Source organism: Haliotis asinina, chromosome 9 (assembly GCF_037392515.1).
Source record: "Haliotis asinina isolate JCU_RB_2024 chromosome 9, JCU_Hal_asi_v2, whole genome shotgun sequence".
Taxonomy (NCBI): domain Eukaryota; kingdom Metazoa; phylum Mollusca; class Gastropoda; order Lepetellida; family Haliotidae; genus Haliotis; species Haliotis asinina.
The window spans coordinates 24,812,203-24,839,931 of record NC_090288.1 but is presented as its reverse complement, the minus strand read 5'-3'; the positions used below and the strand labels follow the sequence as shown (position 1 = coordinate 24,839,931).

Below are 27,729 nucleotides of genomic sequence, written 5' to 3'. Positions count from 1 at the left end.
TCATGCTACCTTCACTGGTCACTCATTCATGCTACCCTCTCTGGCCACTCATGCATGCTACCTTCACTGGCCACTCATTCATGCTACCCTATCTGGTCACTCATTCATGCTACCTTCACTGGCCAGTCATTCATGCTACCTTCACTGGCCACTCATTCATGCTACCTTCACTGGCCACTCATTCATGCTACCCTCTCTGGTCACTCATTCCTGCTACATTCTCTGATACCACACATTCATGCTACCTTCACTGGTCACACATTCATGCTACCTTCACTGGTCACACATTCATGCTACCTTCACTGGCCACTAATTTATGCTAGATTCTCTAGTTATAGATTCGTGCTACCTTCACTGTTCATACATTCATACTAATGTATAAGCATGAATGAGTGACCAGTGAAGGTAGCATGAATGAGTGGCCAGAGAGGGTAGCATGAATGAGTGACCAGAGAAGGTAGCATGAATGAGTGGTCAGTGAAGGTAGCATGAATAAATGACCAGAGAGGGTAGCATGAATGAGTGGCCAGTGAAGGTAGCATGAATGAGTGGCCATTGAAGGTAGCATGAATGAGTGGCCAGTGAAGGTAGCATGAATGAGTGGCCAGTGAAGGTAGCTTCAATGAGTGACCAGAGAGGGTAGCATTAATGTATGAACAGTGAAGGTAGCATGAATCTATAGCCAGAGAATCTAGCATAAATTAGTGGCCAGTGAAGGTAGCATGAATGTGTGACCAGTGAAGGTAGCATGAATGTGTGACCAGTGAAGGTAGCATGAATGTGTGGTATCAGAGAATGTAGCAGGAATGAGTGACCAGAGAGGGTAGCATGAATGAGCAGCCAGTGAAGGTAGCATGAATGAGTGACCAGAGAGGGTAGCATGAATGAGTCGACTCATTCATGCTACCCTGTCTGGTCGCTCATTCATGCTACCCTCTCTGGTCACTCATTCATGCTACCTTCACTGGTCACATATTCATGCTACCTTCACTGGTCACTCATTAATGCTACCCTCTCTGGTCACTCATTCATGCTACCCTCTCCGGTCACTCATTCATGTTACCCTCTCTGGTCACTCATTAATGCTACATTCTCTGATATCACACATTTATTCTACCTTCACTGGTCACACATTCATGCTGCCTTCTCTGGTCACCCATTCACGCTACCTTCACTGTTCACACATTCATGCTACCCTCTCTGGTCACTCATTCATGCTACATTCTCGAATATCACACATTTATGCTACATTCTCTGGTTATACATTCATGCTACCTTCACTGGTCACACAATGACACAACCATAACTGATATTGACACTGGAAATGCAATAACAAGACATATTCTTCCCTCATTGAGGTTGATTTTACTGACCTCGGTTTGAACTGCTACAAAACACAGGCTGCTCCACAGGTTGGGTTGGAGCAGACAATAGATAGCTACATGTATCAGGAGAAGCAATCAATCTGCAACTGGTGAGAGTGTTATTTGTCATGTGGAGAAAATCCACGACTGAGGCACGTATTGTGTGTGGTCTTGGCGGTTAGCTGGGAACTGGCTAGGTTCTCTCAGCCATTACATCGACGAAAGCGAAAAAACTTCAAACAAAATTTGAATTAAAATAAGCTGAATTCATAACATCGACGCGTTTGATCTCGAGTATTTGATCCTGGTTGTAAAATCTATAAAAATATATTTTATATATAGTTCATAATATCCAACGTAATATGCGTATCCCCATGACACCAAATGGGTCTTCAAAGGCTACATAATTTCCAGTTGGCGTTATTGTGTAGAGTGACTCTCACACTAGTTACTCTTTATACTCCTGTTATTGGCATTACATAGACCAGCCCGACAACAGAGTTGTACAATCAAGGTTGAGGTGGCGGCGGATCCATGATATCTATCGATGGTTACTACCTGACTCAAATGAAACTGACCAGAGAGGGTAGCATGAATGAGTGACCAGAGAGGGTAGCATGAATGAGTGGCCATGAAACTCCACGCTGGTATATTGGGAGTATTAAAATTATATACCATACATTGTATCGTTCTTTAATGGTGTTAGCATCGGGGATGAATGGAAGGATAAGTGAATGGATGAAACGGGATCATGTTTACACCAGTACGCTGGTGGACATAGGTTGGCGGGACGCCATCTAAACATCTACTACCTGTATCTGACAAGTATCGAACCTTTGTCTCAACGCTTTTTGCAGTATATACCATTACAATCAAGCCTGGGAGAGTTCTTGGAGCATTACATTGGCGAGATATTGTCGACCATGTCTAGTAGAAAGAATACGTCACATCTCTGTAGTGAGATCTGGTCGGACATGTCCAGTAGAAAGAATACGTCACATCTCTTTTATGAGATCTTATCGGCCATGTCCAGTAGAAAGAATACGTCACATCTCTATTGTGAGATCTTGTCGAACATGTCCAGTAGAAAGACAGAATACGTCACATCTCTTTTGTGAGATCTTGCCGACCATGTCCAGTAGGAAGATAGAATACGTCACATCTCTTTTGTGAGATCTTGTCTACCATGTCCAGTAGAAAGAATGCGTCACATCTCTTTTGTGAGATCTCGTCGACCATGTCCAGTAGAAAGAATACGTCACACCTCTGTTGAGATCTTGTCGACCATGTCCAGTAGAAAGAATACGTCACACCTCTGTTGAGATCTTGTCGACCATGTCTAGTAGAAAGAATACGTCACATCTCTGTCGTGAGATCCTGTCGACCATGTCCAGCAGAAAGATAAAATACGTCACATCTCTGTTATGAATGCATTACATTAACAAGAACTTGTCGACCAGAAGAACGATAGAATACGCCAGAGCTCTCACACTAGTTAGTTTGTATCCTACTCTGTTTACATTAGACAGACCTTTATAGCTGCTCTTTTGAATCCCTACCCTTTATGGATAATCAGACCTGTTGACATGGAACTGTTCATAAATACGATATGGACTAAATTGCACATCATCCAGATACATCTACCTTTGTAATATTCACATATGCTGGTTTACTCCGTTTAATGTGAATGTACTGCCATCCGCGTAAATTAACTGCAGCATGAATGTTCCTATCTCAACAAAGTAGACAGGTGGTGGCAATTACCAACTTGTTGGCCGACCCACCTGTACAGGTAATTACCTTCAAGGAAGCCACGTACCTATGTCTGTGTCCAGTTAAGACGAAACAGTGAACTACTTAACTTATGGTGTTGGCGGGTGAGATCGCGAACCCTTGCTCATATCTCACATACGTATCTCACATTACAGAGCTCTAAATAGAAACTACAAAACTATTTTAACATCCATAAGAAATCTCTGCTAAACCGAGTCGATTGTACAATACAAATGTCTAATTCCCGAAGATGGGGAGCTAACCTGTGGAGAACATACTGAAATATCAAACAAAACACACATAAGATGCAGGTCTTGTAATACTACCAATGGGCAACCATTGCCTGATTGAATATTTAATTCCAGATGCTAATTTCTATGTAGCCGTGACATGATCAGGTCTCAAGTTATATGACTACCACAACTTGCACGATGCTTCTACTCTCCTGTAATTCTCGTCATCACTCCCGTCGTCCAACCTGCATCTGTGTCTCTTCACTTTAGATAATGTTGTTAACACACATGACCTAGCCCTTGGTAGATGACCATGGGTATATAAGTCTTAGTCGTGTGACATCGTAGCAGACATGGTGCTGTGGGCTGCACCAGAACTGCTCCGGTGTGCTGACATAGTTTCCATGTACATAGTTCAAACTTGTATCTACCACTCGTTTCCGTCGTTACAACTTGTGTTTAGAGTACTACAATAATCATTCCTGATGTAGCATGTGACGCGCGGGTGTTTAAACTACCTGTATATCTTGTTGAGATCATTCTGCATCAGGACGTTGTTGGATCTTACCAAATGCGTGACATTCTTTCTTCAGAGTGAAGGAAATCGGCGTTCCTTCCAAGGCGAGACCACTTCTGTTGTTGTAGATTCTGAGCCCCAGCAGGAGAGATGCCACGCCTTTCTCCTTGCCCGTACAGGGTATAGACATCTGAAACACTAAGAGCAAACACCTAGGTAACAACAACGACGTTTCAGTCAGTTCTTACTCCTTCATAGGGTTCACTTTAATTACAAATGCACAACTGTACAGTGTAAAACTTCACCAACTGCATAGTTTAAGACATTGCCAACTGCAAAGTTGAAAACGCCACAACTGTACAGTCGAATACATGTACTTCACAACTGATCTATTTGACATACAACCCGAAGCACAGTGCAAGACAACCAAATGTACAGTGCAAAACACCAACAATCGCAAAACTAGACACATCACCCATAGTAAACTGTAACCTAGTGTATAACGTACACACCACCCAGTGTATAACGCACTCACCACCCAGTGTACAACCTACTCACCATCCAGTGTATAACCTAATCACTACCCAGTGTACAACCTACTCACCATCCAGTGTATAACGTACTCACCACCCAGTGTATAACCTAATCACCACTCCAGTGGATAATGTACTCACCACCCAGCGTATAACCTACTCACCACTCATGGTATAACGTACTCATCACTCAATGTATAGCCTACTCACCATCCAGTGTGTAACCTACTCACCACTTAGTGTGTAACTAACTCACCATTCAGTGTATATCGTTCTCACCACCCAGTGGATACCCTACTCACCACCCAGAATATAGCCTACTCACCAATTAGTGTATAACCAACTCACCACCCAGTGTATAACCTACTCACCACCCAGTGTACAACCTACTCACCACCCCAATGTATAACCTACTCACCATCCAGTGTATAATGTACTCACCACCCACTGTATAACCTACTCACCACCCAAATGTATAACCTACTCACCATCCAGTGTATAACGTACTCACCACCCAGTGTATAATGTACTCACCACCCAGTGTATAACCTACTCACCACCCCAATGTGTAACCTACTCACCACCCAGTGTATAACGTACTCACCACCCAGTGTATAACCAACTCACCACCCCAATGTGTAATCTACTCACCATCCAGTGTATAATGTACTCACCACCCAGTGTATAGTGTACTCACCACCCAGTGTATAACCTACTCACCACCCCAATGTACAACCTACTCACCACCCAGTGTATAATGTACTCACCACCCAGTGTATAACCTACTCACCACCCCAATGTATAACCTACTCACCATCCAGTGTATAATGTACTCACCACCCAGTGTATAACCTACTCACCACCCCAATGTATAACCTACTCACCATCCAGTGTATACCGTACTCACCACCCAGTGTATAACCTACTCACCACCCAGTGTATAACCTACTCACCACCCCAATGTATAACCTACTCACCACCCCAATGTATAACCTACTCACCACCCAGTGTATAATGTACTCACCACCCAGTGTATAACCTACTCACCACCCCAATGTATAACCTACTCACCATTCAGTGTATAGTGTACTCACCACCCAATGTATAACCTACTCACCACCCCAATGTATAACCTACTCACCATCCAGTGTATAACGTACTCACCATCCAGTGTATAATGTACTCACCACCCAGTGTATAACCTACTCACCACCCCAATGTGTAACCTACTCACCACCCAGTGTATAACCTAATCACCACCCCAATGTATAACGTACTCACCATCCAGTGTATAATGTACTCACCACCCAGTGCATAATGTACTCACCACCCAGTGTATAACCTACTCACCACCCCAATGTATAACCTACTCACCATCCAGTGTATAACGTACTCACCACCCAGTGTATAATGTAGTGCATAATGTACTCACCACCCAGTGTATAACCTACTCACCACCCCAATGTATAACGTACTCACCATCCAGTGTATAATGTACTCACCACCCAGTGTATAATGTACTCACCACCCAGTGTATAATGTAGTGTATAATGTACTCACCACCCAGTGTATAACCTACTCACCACCCCAATGTATAACGTACTCACCATCCAGTGTATAATGTACTCACCAACCAGTGTATAATGTAGTGTATAATGTACTCACCACCCAGTGTATAACCTACTCACCACCCCAATGTATAACCTACTCACCATCCAGTGTATAATGTACTCACCACCCAGTGTATAACGTACTCACCACCCAGTGTATAATGTAGTGCATAATGTACTCACCACCCAGTGTATAACCTACTCACCACCCCAATGTATAACGTACTCACCATCCAGTGTATAATGTACTCACCACCCAGTGTATAATGTACTCACCACCCAGTGTATAATGTAGTGTATAATGTACTCACCACCCAGTGTATAACCTACTCACCACCCCAATGTATAACGTACTCACCATCCAGTGTATAATGTACTCACCAACCAGTGTATAATGTAGTGTATAATGTACTCACCACCCAGTGTATAACCTACTCACCACCCCAATGTATAACCTACTCACCATCCAGTGTATAATGTACTCACCACCCAGTGTATAATGTACTCACCACCCAGTGTATAACCTACTCACCACCCCAATGTATAACCTACTCACCATCCAGTGTATAACGTACTCACCACCCAGTGTATAACCTACTCACCACCCCAATGTGTAACCTACTCACCATCCAGTGTATAACGTACTCACCACCCAGTGTATAACGTACTCACCACCCAGTGTATAATGTACTCACCACCCAGTGTATAACCTACTCACCACCCCAATGTATGACCTACTCACCATCCAGTGTATAACGTACTCACCACCCAGTGTATAATGTAGTGTATAATGTACTCACCACTAAGTGTATATCCTACTCACCACTCAGAGTATAACCTACTCACCAATCAGTGTATAACCAACTCACCACCCAGTGTATAACCTACTCACCACCCATCGTATAACCTCCCATCACACTTTGACATGTAAACTACCTGTACAGCATCACAGGTGAATAGTGCATATCGCGGATCTGCCTTCCGTAAAGTTGTCAACTTGTAACAGATGTTTTAAACAGGCGACAAATGACAGACTGTGATGGTTTCTGTGCCGTGGGTTATTCACAGTCAAGGTTTCCTTTCGACGAACGCTTTCTTTGTTATTTTGATCTTACCTGCTGGGAATTATGAAGTGGGCACTCCTGTTTAATGGAGACTCAACATAGAACAAAGAATTGTTGATGGATTATGATGTTTGATGCAGGTATTATACTTGTGTTTCGGAATGAAGTTAATGTTTCGGAGATTGTTTTAGCCTATTCTGGTTGTATAAACGTCAGAATCTTTTTTTCAATTTGAAATTTTATGCTGAAGTGTGTACTTCCTATTGGGAGGCAAGTTTGTTTTGTTTTTTGTTTTGTTTTGTTTTTATCATTTCCCATACGTTCAGTTTCTGCTAGCGACACATATCGACATGAAAATATTTACAACTTGTGTAATCAACCAGGATGAGAATGAAAATTATCCTCATGATTAATCAAGAAAAGAGAAGAATTTCATTTGCAGTTCTTGTTTGCATTCAACAAGAATTCTTTCATTGTGCAAATGGTCCTTGAAAGCTTGCTAGTTGATGTAGAAGTGTTGTGAAATAGCGAACAATTAATACAAGTGAACTGCACACAACAGTAACTTTGATCCCATTCTCATTCCTCGTTGAACACATATTCTGAACTAAATAACTCAAAATGTTGTTCATATATGAAACGATGATTGCTATAGTGTTTGACTGCACATTCCTTAAGCTTGCCGCTATTGGAGGCCACTGTTTCTCTGGTGTATGTTTAAAACTGTGTAGGGTATTTGACCCGTATCTTCGGCTGGATCTGCACATAACTAAACACTGCATATATCAATGAAAGACAACATACATCACACATAATGTTTCTCACTGATCGTAGTCTGACTGTGATATTTGACAGGTTCTTGTACATGGAACTTCATTTTCTCCCTTTGCTTTTTTCTGTCGAAGTGACATGGGGCTCCAGGTTCTCGTCCCTTTAATAGACAGGAATCAGATCTTTCTAGTCTGTTATAGTGCGTGAATATACCACTTTCTGACATGAGGAAATCTCAGTCACGATAAGCCTCGCTCCAAACGCTTTGTAACGCCCTATCAAGATTAGAAAAGCAAGCTTGACATCTGCAACAGCCAATCAAGATAAGCGGTAGAAACATGGCTCTTATAACAGCCAATCATGATAGCCGGAAGATTTAATGGCAATGCCATATAATTAAAACATAAAAAAACCAAAGATACTTCTTTTAATGTAACACAGCCACGAAGCTCTGAAGCTGACCTCAATTAGGTAGAAATATTCTGTGATATATATTGCGAGTTATTTTGCACCATACATTGTGAGATAAATGTTAACTGGTGGATTAGAGTCAAGGAAATAGCAAACGATATTGTATCGTTTCCTCTACGAGCTTGACTGCTGGCCATGATCGATACCTTGAATATCATTGGATCTTATAATTATTATACTATATACAAACTAAAACAGGAATCAGATCGTGGTTTTCAGCACCCTGTTGTTTTTGAAAGTATGATTCCAAACCTTACCCAGCTCTTTTCTGTAGGTTGAAGAATTTGTGTAAATTCCCAAAGATTAAAGAAAGATTAAAAATAATCAGAGATTTCACCATCATTACTGAAGATACTAGATACTAGAGAGAAGGGTAGAATGCAGAGGCCTGTGGTCAAAGATTAACACAGTCATGTAACCTGGAAGTAGTCCGTCACAAGAAATATGTCTTTTGTTGAAGGCTGTATGTCCCCTTCATTTGCCCGGACAGTCGTAGAAAAGGTGGGAGTGTTGACTGAGACAGGGGAAGTGAACATATCTTAAACTGGCCATGGCAGTTATAAGAGAACGGGTGATTCACATTTTTCAAAGCTGATCGGAACCGAGTAGGTATTTTCTAAAGACATCATTCACACAAAATCACGGCACCTATAGATCTCATCTTTTAAGAGGCAATTTCCAATACAAGTAGAGGAAGGACAACTGGACGTATATTGATTCAGATTAGTGACCACCTTTATTTCCGCCAGGCCAGAACTATAATACTCATTTACTATGGAAAGATATGGTGTCTTCCTTTGAGTTATTAGTTATAGATCAGCCGAGCGCGGGTTATATCTCAGCTTACCTAATCTAACGTTATTCCCAATACATCTACAATATAGGTAGCTTATCCATTCTAAATTTTATATACCTTTGCTTCAAATAAGCATTTATTATTTGGTTTCATTACTACCATATGCGAGATTACACGACAGCTGGAGAAGGAGCACTCTCTATTGGCTAGGACGTTCCAAGCAGTTCGTGGAGACATAGATTTCTTCTGTAGGTTCAACACAGCCGTGGCAGAACATCTCTGTAGCCCTCTAGCTCCTACCCAGCTGAGATAGTCCCCGTTGGGTGTACATTGCTGCCGGAGATAGGGCGGAGATCGAATGATTCAGTCACATACTCTGCAGCCCGATTGGAAAGGATCCCCTTGCATTGCACGTAGGGTTAAGGCGTAAGAGGGTAATTTGAGAAAAAATATTGCTTGAAATTGATGCTTGTTAAATCAGCAGGCCGCGATGATATGATTGGCCGATAACACACGATAAAAGTTAGCCGGCGTAATTTCCCCGGATGTGGCGTGTTTCCCAATTCTGTGTATCATTTCTACACAAATATACAAGGTGTTTTACTTAATGATTCAGCAGGCTTGTTTATCGCGCCAGGCAGACAGTTTGGGTAGAATAACAAACACGCATTGTCTACCTCACGGAGGGGAGCATTATTTACCTAGCGCCATTTCCTCGACTGGGACATAAGTGCAGTTCACGTTGCAGTTGTCAAACACTGGTATGGGTAGGAACAGGGAGACGGAAGGGAGATGGGGAGAGAGATCTGGGGAGGGAGGCTGACTGGAAGTGGGTGCTGGAAAAGGGCCGATAGAGAGGATGGGGAATGGATGGGCAATTTACTGGTATTTATCCTTCCTACATCTTCCAATTCCGTGGGCCTGTATTGAGGAGGACAGGGGAGCTAGGGACGGTGTACAAGCAGATTTGGAGGTGACGGGAAGGCACCGATCTCTAAGAGGCGACTTAGGAAATGCACTGACAAACTTCCAATGAAAGTAACAACTTCACCTGTTTTAGGAACCCGGAAGCGATGACGTTTGCTTCATTTCCCTTCATCATTTGTGTGGTATTACATAGACTAAGTCAGCTTGACTCTGTTGGTGCACATCTATAGACATGCATATGGACATATAAACTTAAACTTTACACATGCATTTTTACCTCCAGACTTCGTATATCTAGGACATTTACACATTTACAGTAGGTATTTCACCTTCAGACTGGGCAAAGGTCGCGTTGACCTTTCCACTGGTCTATAATAGGTCAGGTTGACCTTCTGACTTCTTGACTTGGGAGGAATATGTAGGTCATGATTGATACTTAGACTAGCTATTCTGGGCGTTGACCATCATGACTAGATGAAGGTCCTGTTCGTCTTTCGAATATGTCAAGATTGTTGACCTCAAGACTAGATCATTGTCATATTGACTTTAGGCTATATCAACGCGATGATGGCCTTAAGCGCACGGCGACGTTTACCATGTTGGGCTGAATCTAATCTGGACTTTCATTATTTTCTTAGCATAATATTTTCTTGCAACATATTTCTGCATCTAACAAATAAGTGTATAACCCTTTGTACAACTGTACTTTCAGAAGGTGTTCACTGCACATAAGGTATTGTCTGTGATAACCACAGCCAGTACGACAGAGATCAAGAAACAGCGCATTACATTTACGTGAGTACAATTTACTCCCCGGAAATCAGTGGTTAGTTATGGAAGTCTAATTAGACTGGTTCACCATGACTACCTGTTCCCTACTCAGTGTATAAACCCCTTCATTATCTCTGCTTCGATGTGTCATTGCAAGACTTGATTCTTTATCTAGTTTGTAGGTGCAATGTTTCTAGCTGCTCTGTTTCTATTTTAAGTCACATCCAGTCAGTGATAATTAATGAACGAGATAATAGGAAGACCGTGAGGACTGACTGGTGACCAGTATCCTCCATCACATACCTCTGTAGTTAATTGCAGTCAGGCCCCACAACAACCCACACATACATCATATACACACACTCCTCTCTACACACAATGGAACACTTCTAAAACCGTGACCAAGCTCAATAAATTTCTGTTTGCATTTCATCGCGTTCTTGAGTTTCCTGAGCAGGTGTTTGTAGACTGCATAAAGGGGAAGTAATCATCCCAGAAAGGGTATGACCTGAGCCTCCGCTGTCCCCCAAACAGAGTGTATTTATAACGCCGTGCCCCCGCAACATACCCTTTCTGCTACAGGTGGACGTGTGATGTGGCGTCAACATGTCTTATCTTGCTCTATTGCAGCGTGTTTAATCATGTGGTGAAATACACTGCACCAGGTACACCTACAGCCATCAGTTATTTTCACAGGTTGATCGTTGGACACAACGCACAAAAGTCGCCTTCCGATCCCACGACTGTAAACACAACCACCACGCTCTGCCTCTACCCACACGACTGCAACCACCACCACGCTCTGCCTTTACTCACACGACTGCAACCACCACCACGCTCTGCCTATCCTCACACGACTGCAACAACCACCACGCTCTGCCTTTACTCACACGACTGCAACCACCACCACGCTCTGCCTATCCTCACACGACTGCAACCACCACCACGCTCTGCCTTTACTCACACGACTGCAACCACCACCACGCCCTGCCTTTACTCACACGACTGCAACCACCACCACGCTCTGCCTTTGCTCACACGACTGCAACCACCACCACGCTCTGCCTTTACTCACACGGCTACAACAACCACCACCACCACGCTCTGCCTATCCTCACACGACTGCAACCACCACCACGCTCTGCCTTTACTCACACGACTGCAACCACCACCACGCTCTGCCTTTACTCACACGACTGCAACCACCACCACGCTCTGCCTTTGCTCACACGACTGCAACCACCACCACGCTCTGCCTTTACTCACACGGCTACAACAACCACCACCACCACGCTCTGCCTTTCCTCACACGACTGCAACCGCCACCACGCTCTGCCTTTACTCACACGACTGTAAACACCACCACCACGCTCTGCCTTTACTCACACGGGTACAACGACCACCACGTTCTGCCTGTACTTACACGACTGTAACCACCACCACCACCACCACCACGCCCTGCCTTTACTCACACGACTGCAACCACCACCACGTCCTGCCTTTACTCACACGACTGCAACCACCACCACGTCCTGCCTTTACTCACACGACTGCAACCACCACCATGCTCTACCTCTATCCTTTCATTGTCCTCAAGACACCCATGTTCTTTTCCTTTCATCCTCCTCAAAACACCGGCGTTCTCTATCCTTTCACGCTAGTAAAGAAATGTACTTTCTCTATCCTTTCGTCCTACTCTATATATCTACGTTCTCCATCCCGTTTATCCCACTCAAAACACTTGCGCTTTCTATCCTTTTATCCTGTTCGAAGCACCTGCGCTTTGTACCCTTTTATTCTGTTCAAAACACCTGCGTTTTCTATCCTTCTATCCTCCTCAAAACACCTGCGTTCTCTGTCCTTTCACCCAACGCCACATCTGTGTCACTACTTTTATCAGACCTACACTCTTCGCGTGATACTCTATTTATGATTGTACATAGATTAAGAAACTAAATCTTCCATTCACCACGTGTTTTGACAATTTGAAATTTACCGAGAAAGTCAACTGAACGCTTTTTGGCATGTTGTATGCCAGAAACGGCACAGTTGGTAAGTTGTGAGTTGGAACAATACAGAAAATAGTGACACAAGAATAAAACGTTTCACAGTAAGTAATCACCAGTTCACAATCACGATATCGACTGGCATGTAACGTTGATGGCAAACATACATCCTGTCGACGAAGGGCGAATACTAGCGAAAGAGACCGTTTTATCAGAACGACTGTGTTACGAAAACGAGATCAAAGATTCTCTCAGGCTGGAGGAGAACCTCGCAGATGTCCACATGTTAGAGCGAATGGAGAGACGATTTAATTTGTTATCGGCGTGCTCTTGGAACCTGCAAGTTCGATGTCCATGTATTATCCCACGGTCCATTTGTCGTCTGCAATCGTTCTGTTTCTGAATTAAGGTTTACTTTGGACTACTTTGGCATAGATAGACGGAACGAGTATTTTCGTGTCGTTTACGTTAGACAAAACGATTGTTTTTTGGTGTGGTTGTGGTTATGGTGCGATTTGGGGTCACTTACTTACATGGTATTCACTGACATGTCACTGCACTACCATGACAACCTACTGAGGCACACGTCACGACATAGGCGGTGTATTGTGATTCAAGATGACAACACATTGTTAGTTAGTGTTGTTAGTGAGCACCTCCAACTGGAGAACATACAATGGCCAGCATACATGGCTGGTAGACCCTTGGACTCACAACGAATATTACGCTGCCCTTCAGGAAGAATGGGATGAAACAAGTCAAGTTGACATTGGACGTTTGATTAGTAGTGTGGCTTGTCGACTCCGGGATTATTTTGAGAAAAGAGGAGGAATCGCGTGATACTGATAAGTGTAACACTTTATGATAAATGACGTGATGGAGAGTATGATACTTTGGCCAGTCAGTTACCAAAAGCTATCTCTCCAGACACATCGAAATTCCTTCTTGACTCAACTATACGTGCAAACATGCGCCATACCCATCTCTAGTTTAAACCTACGGCCAGGACCCTTACTTATGGGGGCCACTCAATGTCCTTGTAACACGTTATGCAGTACCTCGGCCTACGAACCGTACATCGACATGATCAGACAGATTGTACAATAACCATCGACGGCGTCGACAATGATGAATCGTGGGACAGAACGGCTCTGCTGAATCGTGCGATCGAGTGTGTCTCTCACTAACAAGAGATGATACATGGGTCCATGTGGTTCCGTGCAAATATTTACATGAAAATAGTTTATATGTAGAATCGCAAATAGAAGCTGTTGCATGAATGATAGGCAGAATGTGATATGCTAATCTTCCAGCAGCAGTCATTTTACTGCCTTCCTTTTCAAAATCAATAACACTTCTAATATCCAGGAAAAAAACTCAAAAACTTAGTCTCAATTAGGACAACAACTGCCCCCACGATGAAGGAACTGAAGATCAGACTCCATTGATGTCCCGCAGCTTACTGTGACGTTACATTTGTACTATGGTTGATTCGAGACGACACTGACCACAGTTGTGTTCTGCCCACCAGTATTCATCTTAAAGAGAACTGTATCACCATGAAGAACAAAGGACTAAGCACAAAGTCTGTATAGTCCAGCCATGATAACAATAACGTTAAGGCTATGTTTTGGGTCCCTCCCTAACAGTCGCCGAAGCCTCTTTCACCCACCTCCAGTAAATGGCAGACCAGGCTAGGGATCCTATAACTGGTAAGGACACAAAGGATAACGTTTGCATGTTTATATCGACTGGCCGTATGGTGGTGTGTTAGATGCGTGTGTTGGAGCACGTGTGTAGGAGACAGCACTGTCCACGTACCTGTTTGTCCGTGTGGTATCCAGCCCTGGGTAGGAATGCTTAGTAAAGGGTTATACAGCAGGGAGGTATTCAGGGACGTCAGGTTCTCGAACCAGTACTTGAACTGTAAACACAAACACCTGGCGATTAGGTGACAAGAGAAATACGGCCGAACTCAAGCAAGCCCTGATATCACCAATACCAATATTATCATGACAGGTGAACAAAGACACACAGAGATGTCAAGTCAGAGAACATTTATCGTTATATTATTAAATTGATTTTCCTGAATGATGTCATGATGGACAGTCTAACTGTTCAATATTTGCAATGCCATATTCTTATGTCTGTGGTACCAAATACACTCTCTCGTAGCATCTAGTCTCTGAAATGAACGTATTTTACACAAAGATACTGTTCATAAAAATAACCATATAGTATAATGAAAAGGAGCCGTGAGACTATCTTCCACTGAACCTGTGCATAGGCTTTCTTGGATGTATATATTTCAGGGTCTGTATGGCAGACTGCCTCTCTGCTTGATACTGGGATTGTGTTTCATCAATTATGGCTAAAATAATAAAGCCAATGATGTCCTTCTGGGACAAGTCGCTGAGTTATTTTATCCCAGAGTTTCAGGGGTCACAGCTCATCCAGACATACTTTTTAAAACAAAGAACGCTTCAGAACTAGCCATGACAAGGAATGGCGCCGCGGTGATACATACCAGATTACTTTGAGTAGCAAACTGATGTGACGTTTTGCAAATAATCCTAAAATCATACTATACAAGTTTGCACTTTGCGCAGCAGTGTTTGCAATACTTCAATTTTTGCACTTGGCCATCAGGGCCTGTTGCCGCCTGCAGGCTTTAATTTACAGGCCCTAAATGAAATCTGCAGGCTTTAATTTACAGGCCCTAAATGAAATCTGCAGGCCCATTTTGTTAACGTCAAAGCAATAAATACGAAATACCCTACACTGTACAGTGTTTCACACCTTTTCAATTAGCAAAGACTATCCCGCAGAGAGAAATTTGTATTTTAGTAAAGACTGGTATTTCCATTTCTCTGCACAAGACACTGAAATACCAGGAAGTGGAACTGTATGTTATCGTACACTCTGATGAATCCTGGATGGTCCTCGAACGTTAATAAAAAAAAACATGGGAACGATTCTGGTTGAAAAAGAAATGACAGATAATTTTCTGAAGGCCACAAGGACCTCCAAGTACTTGAAACTGCCGGCCCAGTACCACAACAACCGGCACTGGGCCTCCGGGCCGCTGATTATTTCGAACGCTGTTGCACAGACCTTCTTTGGGTGGCATGTTAGAAGTTGGGAAATACAATATTGAACAAACTTTACATTTATTATGATATGGATGAGGGACCACGAGACAGACTTATGACATGGCCACATGATGTCACTGTTTTGAGTAATCTGACTGAAGCACATCTACTGTCAGCAGGTGCATGTTTCCCAGTACTCATGACTTGTACTCTATGAGGGACCGAGGTTAACGCCGGTTTAACCCCAGCTTCTTTCTGTCTGCTCCCAGTGAGTGTGACACAAGAAGAGGTATCTGTCGACTTAACCATGATGATGTACTCTCCATCACCTCTTGTCACGTGGACTCGCTACATTCTTACTTAAACAGTATCTATATCAGGAGTACCCACACTACTCAGCACTGGTTTGGCTGCTTGAATTTCCCCACACATGTGGAGTCGGTAGGGTCTCCTGAGGCATGTGAAATAGGACTTTCTTCAACCAGCAGTGATGAGATGGTAACGTGACTGTTGACGTCCACGGCAGATTGGGTCAGTAAACTCACTATGGACCTTGACAATTGAAGTCAAATGCACACTGACCCATTATGCCGGGTAATACTGTAGTACTCTAGGCATGCTCTAAGGTGTGGATCTGGAGTACAATAGATATGTTCACCTATCTGACGCCAGCATTCAAGCTGAACTCAAGCGAGGTGGTAAAATCCGACTTATAGCCCTTGCCGTCAAACTGATCACTAGAAGATGATGGAACTACGGTCAAGCTGATTCCTAGCAAGGTGGTGAATATTTGACGGTATACTGCCCTGACCACCTAGCTGATGTGGTGGATATCTAACGTTATATAGTGTCCTGGCCTCCTAGCTAATATCTAGAAGGTGGTGGATATCTAACGTTATATAGTGTCCTGGCCACCTAGCTAATATCTAGAAGGTGGTGCATATCTAACGTTATATAGTGTCCTGGCCTCCTACCTAATATCTAGCAAGGTGGTGAATATCAAACGTTATACTGCCCTTGCCGTCAAGCTGATCTCTAGCAAGGTGGTGAATATTTGACGGTATACGGCCCTGACCACCAAGCTGAACTCAAGTAAGGTGGTGAATGTCTAACGTCATACTGTCCTGGCCATCATGCTGATCTCTAGCAAGGCGGTACATATCTCGCTTGACATACCGAGATGAGAAACATATTGAGCATCATCTTCCAATGTAACAGGTTACCGATGTGTGCTGCTATTGTTGTACATGGAACCAAACCCACTCAGCCCCGTGGATAAATAAACTCATTTGTTATCAAAATGTTATCGGCCAGTTTCCCTTTTCCCCTTGGGCAGACAGACCGAGCCTAGGAAGGTGTGTGCTTCACAATGACGGCCGATCGCTGACACCTACACCACGTGCTGATAATAACGGCCTCTTGCGACGGAAATGAGATACAAGTATCAACACTAGAGTAATAGTGATGGCTTCCATACATGTTCCATGGCGGAATCCGCTTTCACAGGAACACACGACGAGAACACACCGCGAGAACACCACCCAACTGTAGTTATGTTCAACTACATAACAGCATTCTAGCCGTCTGACAATGTATGAAAGTATGCTTATTTGAAAGCATATCTGACTAAATAAGTAAAAGAGGGTGTTCGTCGTCCGACGTCATATGAGCCAGAATCACTTCATATGGCGACCGACTTTTTAAATAAGAAAATCACTGGATTCTGTGTCGTGGTGTTGTGGTTTGGTAATGGAGGACCTGTAGTCACCAACAGTACTCACCAACACTGTTAGAGACACAGTAGTAACTGACACAGGGATAAGGTAGTACGATGTAACAGGTCGTGCAGTGATCACGGGTCTACTGTACATAGGCCGCTGGCCGCCAGGCAACCATCAGAAGATGGTTCTCTACACGAAATTAAAGGAAGTGGCTGTTGACAGGAAAGAAGGGAATACAGAGAGAAACAGTGCATGTACAAGAATCGTGTGTAAAGCTAGGCCGTGATACCGTGTACACACACTAATACCGACTACCTATAATGATGGAGTGAGGCTTTGCATGGCTCCTGTGAATCTGTAGTATGACAAAACATGACAAGTACTGAGTCAGTATCTTCTCCCCAGCAGCGTTATTAAAACCACGTTTATGACGGATAATATATTGTTACGATCTTCTGTTTATGGCAAATGTCGCTATAAAATGTCCACTACCAATATCTGTCCGCCTGGTCACGCGGGGAGACAGCTGGAGTACGTTTTTACACCTTTGTGTGTGTGGGGGGGGTGGGGGTGGGTGGGGGGTGCAATATGGGTGCTTTAAGGATAAACGGCGTTCGCTTTTGATATGTTTACAAGTAGGGCGTTCAACCTATAACAGTATTTTGTATTAAAACAATAAGACAATAGTCAGGATAATAAAGAACGATGTGTATAAGATGGGTCGGTATTACCAAGTCGGTGAATCTACGCTAAGAGTGACGTGAACGCCATCAACAGTAACGCGACCATCTTCCACAACGCAGCTTCTGCCTGTAACAAACATGTTGAGTCTGCCTAGGAAATACACCTCCCGTCGGCCAAGTTCAAACAGCTAAGATAGGTAGAGGGAGGGGGTGGGTCGTTCTGGGGCAATGGCAGGAACGCAGCGTGACGCGACCACCCGGGGACCCGTGACGCTCGTCCTGTCGGTCGTGTCTTCTAAAAAGCAGGAGTTCGCCTTACACCCAAATTGTTGAAAGATAAGCTCTGCTGAGTTCAAACGTTCCGTGTCCCCGTGCTGGAGATGTTGCTGAGCTGTGTTATAACGCGAGCCCGGAATGTGAACACAACCAAACCGGCACACGTCCTACACAACACACGAGGAAACTGCCTACTAAACACTTCTTGCGACTTGCTAGAGATGTGGTGTCTCACCCCTTCCATTCCACACACCACTGCGTCAGCACACTTTACCATACTACATGTATTACAATTGAACTATATTAACTGTATATAATGTTTCATTATATCTACAGTGAACACTCAGAATTATAATTGTCAATATCAGTTTAACTATAGTCAGTATTACCTATAACAAGTATCTATACTAACTGTAGATTATATTTTAACTATAATCCTCTTGTATACATAACATATCCGCTATACTACCTGCATATGACACTAGTGTAACTATGATCACTGAGTGTAACCATGTCTGCTATAATCACTGGAGTATTTCAACGATGCCCTTTCTTCGTTCATTCATTCATTATATTGTTGTGTTGCTATTAACAAATATTACAGTAAAATACAAGGGAAAAATCATCGTATATGACGCATCATCTCTAATTATCCTGCTTAACACCTCATGAGTAAACCCATTATACCACAAATTCCCTTGAACATCTGGCTGAGTATTCGTCTTCAGCAGCTCACGCTTGTAACTGGCGACTGACGGGATAGGTGGTTGTGGATAGCGTGGTTAAGGCATGTCAGGGTTTAGCAATAAATGTCAGTCAGGGGGCTGCCTGGTCCAGGTTCCACTACTAACTGATAAGCATCATATACCTGGAATATGGTGTGTGGCGTGCAAAAAGCCAAAACAACAAATAACAGACATGGTGTGTAATACTCCCACCAAAAACATCGTACGTAACACCGTCACTATAACATGTGGTTACATGCACATTTTGACGGAAATGACATGTTGAACCTCACTAAACAGATATCAAACTTGAATTCAGCTTTACTGTAGATGACGCATGGAATCCTAGCCACTAAGGTTCTCTTAAACATTGTTTACCGTCATTGTACAGATCAAGGTCGAGCTCACTCTACTGAATGGATATGAAGGATGTCCTGATGTCTACTGACAGCGACTGACGATACACTTTCACCTGTTACAGTTGTCCAAGGTATGTATTAAGGCATGTCAGCTGCAATATAGGGGAAAAACTTGTTTGGTGAAAGCTACGTACACGATTATGGTCTTCACAGACCCATGACAAACAAACTAATGAAGAGCTATGTGGAAATCAGCCACCTCTCAACATGAGCACGTATCACAGTGAGGCCGTAGTGTCTCACACTGTGTATTGGCGCTTATTCTCTGACTAGTACTACCGTGGTGGCACATCCACTGCATGAATACCGTGGCACACCCAACACATGAATATCATGGCACATCCAGTACATGATACTGTGGCCCATCCAAGCATATTAAACCCTGTACAACCAGTACATCATATACTGTGATACATGCAAGCATATTAAACCCTATGTTATCAGTACGTCATATACTGTGATACATGCAAGCGTATTAAACCCTGTGTTATAAGTACGTGATATACAGTGATGCGATACATGCAAGCATATTAAACCCTGTGTTATCAGTACGTCATATACTGTGATGCAAGTATATTAAACCCCATGTTATCAGTACGTCATATACTGCGATACATGCAAGTATATTAAACCCTATGTTATCAGTACGTCATATACTGTGATGCAAGTATATTAAACCCCATGTTATCAGTACGTCATATACTGCGATACATGCAAGTATATTAAACCCTATGTTATCAGTACGTCACATACTGTGATACATGCAAGCGTATTAAACCCTGTGTTATCAGTACGTCATATACAGTGATACATAGGGCGAGGCACCTATGTTCCTAAGTGGTTGAGAGTAAATCACAAATACTCATAAGATATTTCAGTGTTTACATGTTTACTGGGCCTATCCGCGCCAAACATGTTAGAGTAAGACCGGTCGACAGACTAAGTAAATAAACCACACTGCATTAAGAGAAGACTGAAGAACCATGGTGGCGTGGCTGGCAGGGGCCCAGATGGGGGCTGGTGATGTTGTGGACGAGAATACACCTTGTATACAGCAATACGTCACCACACAGTCGACAATCCACATCTCACGGCATATTGTTTCTCAGGCCAGACATCGGCAGGTGTGCTTCTGGCGATATTTATCTACTAAAATAATCCACAACATGAGAATAGGGCACACCTGTCGAGCAATTATGGAATGAAAAAACTGAGAGTTTAGGATTTCCATTGAAGCCGACTACTGAGTTCTAGTGTGGTCAATGCTGAATGAAGGAGCAGTAATTACATCACTCAATGCCTATATCCCATGGCTATTAAAAGCAATTGTAACATTGTCTAAATTGATATACTTTTTAAGCGCGTAAAACAATACACTTTGCAGAAAACAGAGATAAAAGGATTTGGATATAGTTTACAGGACCGAGTTGGGTCGGCTTGCCAAAACATTCCTTCCGAACGAGCGTCAGGTATTGTCTGCCTCCCCACTCGCCCAGTATCCCAGGAAACTGTATTAATGAGTCAAACTAAAAATCAAAGATGCTGCTATAGTCATGAATAAACTAGCACGAGGAAATTACTGTGTATATCCGAATCACGAGTATAAGAAATCGGCATATTTCGAGTTCAAGAGAAAATGGAGTTTCAACTTGTTCGTAATCCAAGACGACTTTTTGCCAAACGCGTGAACTGTTTTTATCTTCTCACCGGAAAATGGGTTTTGTTCAAAGACATTCTCGTGTTTAGATATCAACGAAAGGTCCAAGAAACGAGCCATTTCCAAACATTGATGTCGTACACATATTCTAAGGTTGTTAGAAGTTCAAAACATACAAACGTTAGATAGAAAGGTCCCAGTCGTATGAACAATTCCGAAAAGCGATGGTGATGTGCATGATGATGATCACACAGGACAGGACGTTCACCTCACACTGAAAGGCCTATGTTCAAGCCAGTGTGACTTCATGTATGCATGAACGATATCTGTGTTTATGTCAGTCAGTTTACTTGGGTGATCAGAATTTATCTTTTTCCTTTTGAGTGTCTCTGCTTTAAAGTATATCTCACCGTAGGAAAGTCTGTATGGCTGATGAGAGATTGCCTAATTATATTCGTAAATGTGCACTTGCCTGTGTATATTAGTGTATATGAGTTTATCGCTGTCTGATTTATGGACACCTGTGTATGTGTTTTTATCACTGCCGTATTTAAGGACACCTTTGTGTGTGTGTTTATCGCTGCCAGATTTAAGGACACCTGTGTATGTGTGTTTATCACTGTCTGATTTACGGACACCTGTGTATGTGTGTTTATCACTGCCTGATTTAAGGACACATGTGTGTATATGTTTATCACTGTCTGGTTAAGGACACCTGTACCATATGTTTAACACTGCTTGAGTAAACGACACCCGTGAATAAGTGTTTATCACTGCCTAATTTAAGTGCACCTCTGTATAACTGTTAATCACTGCCTGATTTAAGGACACATGTGTAAATGTGTTTATCACTGCCTGTTTTAAGGACACATGTGTAAATGTGTTTATCACTGCCTGTTTTAAGGACACATGTGTAAATGTGTTTATCACTGCCTGTTTTAAGGACACATGTGTAAATGTGTTTATCACTGCCTGTTTTAAGGTCAGCATGATATGCTAGCATGTTTCATCTGTGTGTATGCAGTGTTTACCTGTGTCAGTGTTTAGGATGGCTTGACTACTTTGTGTAGCTCCTGGGTGTCTACAGCTATGCTTCAGTAGATACAAGACCGTCATGTGACTGCCGAGTCACCGTGTCTTACAATATCAGTAGAATCACAGATGAATCGACCAACATTGTACGGTAAATTGCCACAGCACGTCGATACATCCTATAACACAGGTGAAGGTGTGGCCATTGTAACAGTAAATGTGTTGTGTAGAGGTGAAATTATTTCCATAGTGGATATGTCTGCAGTCGTGTCGGAATAGCACGAATCACCGTCTCCAGTACACGTCTCCGCAGCCGATACACAGCATTGTGGGAGCTGTACACCAACTGATCCACCCATACTTCTATCTAATCTCTCCTGACCAGAGTCTCGATGCCACAAAGTAAGCTGACACCATAAACTTTCACTACACAATAAATTACAGAATTGGTCTTGTTTCATCTCATGGTACAGACGCTCTTGCTGAAAACACATCCCTCCCAACCCTCTTGCATGCAAGAGAACGTCGGTCTCGAGGTGCCAACCATTGTCTGCACTTCAGATAATGACTCTATGTGGGTAGTACCAACTACGATGGGGATAACTTTAATTCTTCGGAGCATGACTGAAATGACCCGGGAGATGTTTGAATCAGAACACCTGCAACAGGCATTTGTAAAGTACCTTGATATAGAGAGCACTATAACATCTGCAGTCCTATCTGAAAACATACAATGCCTTGTCTGTAAAGTCCGGCACCTACACTCGGCTACACACTGGCTCTTTGATTCACTGAGATGTGCAGAGTGACTGTTCCTGCAAACCTGGCCAGGCAGTCGTGTTGGTGTGACCATCCGACAACAAGCGCCATTCGTAACAGCATAAATACACCAGCCTACATGAAGCAGGCAGACGTTCCTTCCAGGATTGTTTTTATATGACATATTTGTCGGTACGAGCCAACGCACCCATCCATACAGCTATCAGGTTACAGATATCTTCATTCCGGCGTTTTGTCTGCTGAGTATTTATTTGCTGGTAACGATGTTATGATAACTATCTCAACAAATCATTGCCTTCACTGATAAGCCTGGTGGGGGGTTAATCGCATCTGCGTGATTGATACAACTCTACCTTTCAACAACACACACAAGACTTCCGCAATGTACAACAGAGGGACGCTGTATTCAACCCTACCTTCCAACTACACACATGCTTCCACAATGTACAGCATACAGACGCTGTATTCAGCCCTACCTTCCGACTACACACATGCTTCCACAATGTAAAGCATACAGACGCTGTATTCAGCCCTACCTCCCAACTACACACATGCTTCCACAATGTACAGCATACAGATGCTGTATTCAACCCTACCTTCCAACTACACACATGCTTCCACAATGTACAGCATACATACGCTGTATTCAACCCTACCTTCCAACTACACACATACTCCGCAGTGAACAACGGAGGGTGTGTATTCGACTCTACATCCCAACTACACACATGCTTCACCATGTACAGCATACAGACGCTGTATTCATCCCTACCTTCCAACTACGCACATACTTCCGCGATAAACCACAGAGGCATGTGTATTCAGCCCTACTTTCCAAATATACGCACACGCACACGCAAACGCACACACAGCATACGTACTGAAAGAGTACGTATTTGAGGTATCTATGTACAGCAGTTCCTGTCAGTGTTTCGACCATTGTGTCTTATTGTGTCTTAAATTATGTTAATATTGTCATAAGACGTATCAATTATGAACTAGAGACAACGGGAAATGTTCAACCCACATGGACATCTGGTTATCTCCTTATATCTTCCTGTGACATACTGCATGAGAATCTCTTAATATATTCCCGATATTCTCAGTGGACAGGAAAAGGCAGTCATATTTAGTAACCATGTTTGCGATAGCTTGTCTACCGGATAATAAATGTACCCTGACTTGGATAAGGAAGACTTGAACCTATGTAATATTGGAACATAATAATTACACAACACTGATACTATGTCCACGGGGGTATGGCTTTACATGAAACCTGCCAGATAGCCGACTTCCACTGAAACAGCGGCACCCAGGCTAGCCACGGAGCCAGCCCGCTCAATCTGGGGCTAGATTCCCTGCTGATAATTTAGCAGGACTGTCTGAGTTGAGGTGTAACTGGAAATGGGAAAGTAATGTAATTAGTGTGTACATGTCCATCTATCTGTATGTCTGTCGCTGTGACAGGTTCTCGGGTAGACTCACCATACGTGTTCAAGGCGATATTCCATTAAAATCCAACAAAAGTGATTAAAACCGATATCCTTGGCGACTTGGAGGCAGTAAAAACTGTATGTATCGGATGCATTGAGAAACGACTGATTAAATATTACAGTGAGATGCGCGACAGAATAGCAATAAGAAGGTACATGGTCTCGTGATTGACGTCAAAGGGTTGTGTTAAAATTGCCGCTATATCTGAAGTCAATGAAAAACACTGGATTGTTTTTACGAGGTTTTCTTTGATAGGGGAAGCAAGTCTGTTAATATGGTCGTAGGAAGGTGGTTTCCCCGTTGTAATCACATTTGTCTTCCAATTACCATCAGGCCTCTTTCCATTCCACGCATATGCAAATAAACCCCGAACCAGCAGGGCGCAACATTAGCTCTCCGGGATAGCCATCCTTCTTTCGCATTCAGGGGATATTTCACCAGTTTGTTGTCCGAGCACGAAAGAACGGCTCCTAGAGTAGATTTTCACCGAATAGCGTGGGTAATATTGACTTGGAGTTCCGTCCGTGCCGACGTTCAGAAGAAGCTGGTGATGGCCCACCTAAGCTTCCAGTTTGCACAATGCGTGAAATGAATGGTAAGGACTGCATGAGTGGAACCCAGGTTGCCTCCACGCCTGCCCGTGATTCCATACTCAGGCATAGTTGCTGCATCTGTGGTCGTGGTGGATGGGAAGGCCAGCTGTCAATATACCCTAGTACGGCTGTATTGCTCCTCTGGATCATCAGGAACTCATATCACCACACTGGATCCCACGTGGTAAACACATCACTTACCACAGAAAGTGCTGCTAATTGTTTCTGTTATTCATATTTAACACAGAATGAATGAGTTTGCCAAGTACAGTGATATATGAAGACAGTTAGAGGAAGGATGGAAATGCCGGACTCTGGGTGTTCATAGATCTCATGTTAATATGATGAGACTTTGGCCAGTAACTCCAACATGCCCGTTTAATCGTTCCCATTGTTACCTACTGCTTACAAATAAAGTAATCGAACAACTACCATAGTGTCCAAATGTCACAACGTGAATGGTGAGGCGTGAGCTGGGGTCAGTTGAACACTGGCCAGTATGTCAGGTCAGGTGACAGGTCGCGCTATCTAAGCGCGATGTCTACTCTTGTGCAACAAACATATTCATTCCACGACCGAAAATTAGCAGATACACTGAGTAGGTGTGAGGCATCTCTCAATGACAGTAGTGTACGTCTATATGTGCCGTCATGAGGCGTCTCTCAATGCCAGTACTGTACGTCTGTATGTGACGTCACGAGGCATCTCTCGCTGACAATAGTGAACATCTATATGTGACGTCCTGAGACACCTATCACAGACAATACAATGTGTCTATATGTGACGTATAGAGGCATCTGCCACCGTAAATTGCGTGTATCTATATGTGACGTCACGACACATGTCACTGACAGTAGTGTACAAGTAAAGGTGAAAGATTTGCCGAGGAGCGAGAAAAGAAGGCGACTGATTTAATCCGTGAGAGATTGCAGTGAGCCTAGAACTCGACCCTCTCGCTGTCGGCATCCACAGTTTTGATGTGCATTCATCTGGCAGACAGCAAGTTGCTGGCTTTAATCAGGACACACCTATAACCTGTAAACCAGACTGAGCGAGCACTATCGTCGACTTATTTAATTCAATTAGGCTACCATTATCTATAAAATGACTATCTTTAGATGGAATTCGAGCAAGGAGCACGAGTCAAAAACTAGCAAAAGCCGTGTTAGCGAGATGACTTTATCAACTGTGTGTAAATAAACACGGTGCTGGGGGCTTGTTGAAACTAGATCCTGGGGTGAGCGCGCAGGAGGTTAGCATAGCTATCATAACAAGTTGACCAAATTAGTTTTGCCATTCCCGACTTAACAAACAAACCAAACAGAGTGTGCAGTTCTTCATTCAACCAATTTCCCTCAGATACACGATAACAGATACATGTATAAAAATCACATGACTGTCTTTTCCAAGTGGTAACAGACAATATCAGCACCATCAGGATTGCGTTATATATGGTTACAGAAAAAAGAAGAGAATGATGAGATGTAGAAATTCAGGAAACTGACATTCTGTAGGGTGACACATGGTTACTAATCTGTATCGTGGCGCACAGGTGTCTGCCGACCATATGGTTGCTAATCTGTACGGTAACTTACAGGTGTATGCTGACCACATGGTTGCTAATCTGTACGGTACCTTACACGTGTATGCCGATCATATGGTTGTTAATCTGTACAGTAACTTGCACGTGTATGCTGACCACATGGTTGCTAATCTGTACGGTAACTTACAGGTGTATGCCAATCATATGGTTGTTAATCTGTACGGTAACTTACAGGTGTATGCCGACCACATGGTTGCTAATCTGTATGGTAACTTACAGGTGTCTGCCGACCATATGGTTGCTAATATGTACGGTACCTTACAGGTGTATGCTGACCACATGGTTGCTAATCTGTACGGTACCTTACAGGTGTATGCCAATCATATGGTTGTTAATCTGTACGGTAACTTGCACGTGTATGCCGATCACATGGTTGCTAATCTGCACGGTAACTTGCAGGTGTATGCTGACCACATGGCTGCTAATCTGTAAAAATCTGTTGGAAAAATACAAAATGCTGTAAATAGAAACAGGCACCACATTGCACCAAGTTTTGCTGTAAAACTATTAAATAGTTTTGTAGTTGTGCTCCGGACACAAAGTCCATCCCTCCATATGGAGACTAAGTCAGAATCGTGGAAACTGAGATAATGATAAATCACGAAAACCTGTAAATAGCAAAAGGCACCACTTTAGGGTCTCCCCTAAATATCTGCCAAGTTTTGCAAAAAAGATATATAGAGGTTTTTGAGTTCTGCTCCGGAAACGAAGCCCATCCCTCCATTTTGAGACTAAGTCTGAAACGTTTCCATGGAAACCAAGGAAATTATAAATCACAAAAGCCTGTAAACAGCAAAAGGCACCACTTTGGGGTCTTC

General features: G+C 43.1%; 1 protein-coding gene across 2 annotated transcripts in view; it reads right to left on the bottom strand.

Annotated features, from left to right (window-relative positions):
* LOC137296211 (wnt inhibitory factor 1-like) overlaps positions 1-27,729 on the bottom strand; it is a 61,066-nt gene that overhangs the window by 12,991 nt on the left and 20,346 nt on the right. For both annotated transcript variants that reach the window (XM_067827946.1, XM_067827945.1), the window contains exons 3-4: positions 14,658-14,760; positions 3,939-4,085 (exon numbers count right to left, since the gene is read on the bottom strand). In XM_067827946.1, coding sequence (XP_067684047.1) covers positions 3,939-4,085; positions 14,658-14,760 — 250 coding nt within the window. The remainder of the gene's footprint in view (positions 1-3,938; positions 4,086-14,657; positions 14,761-27,729) is intronic.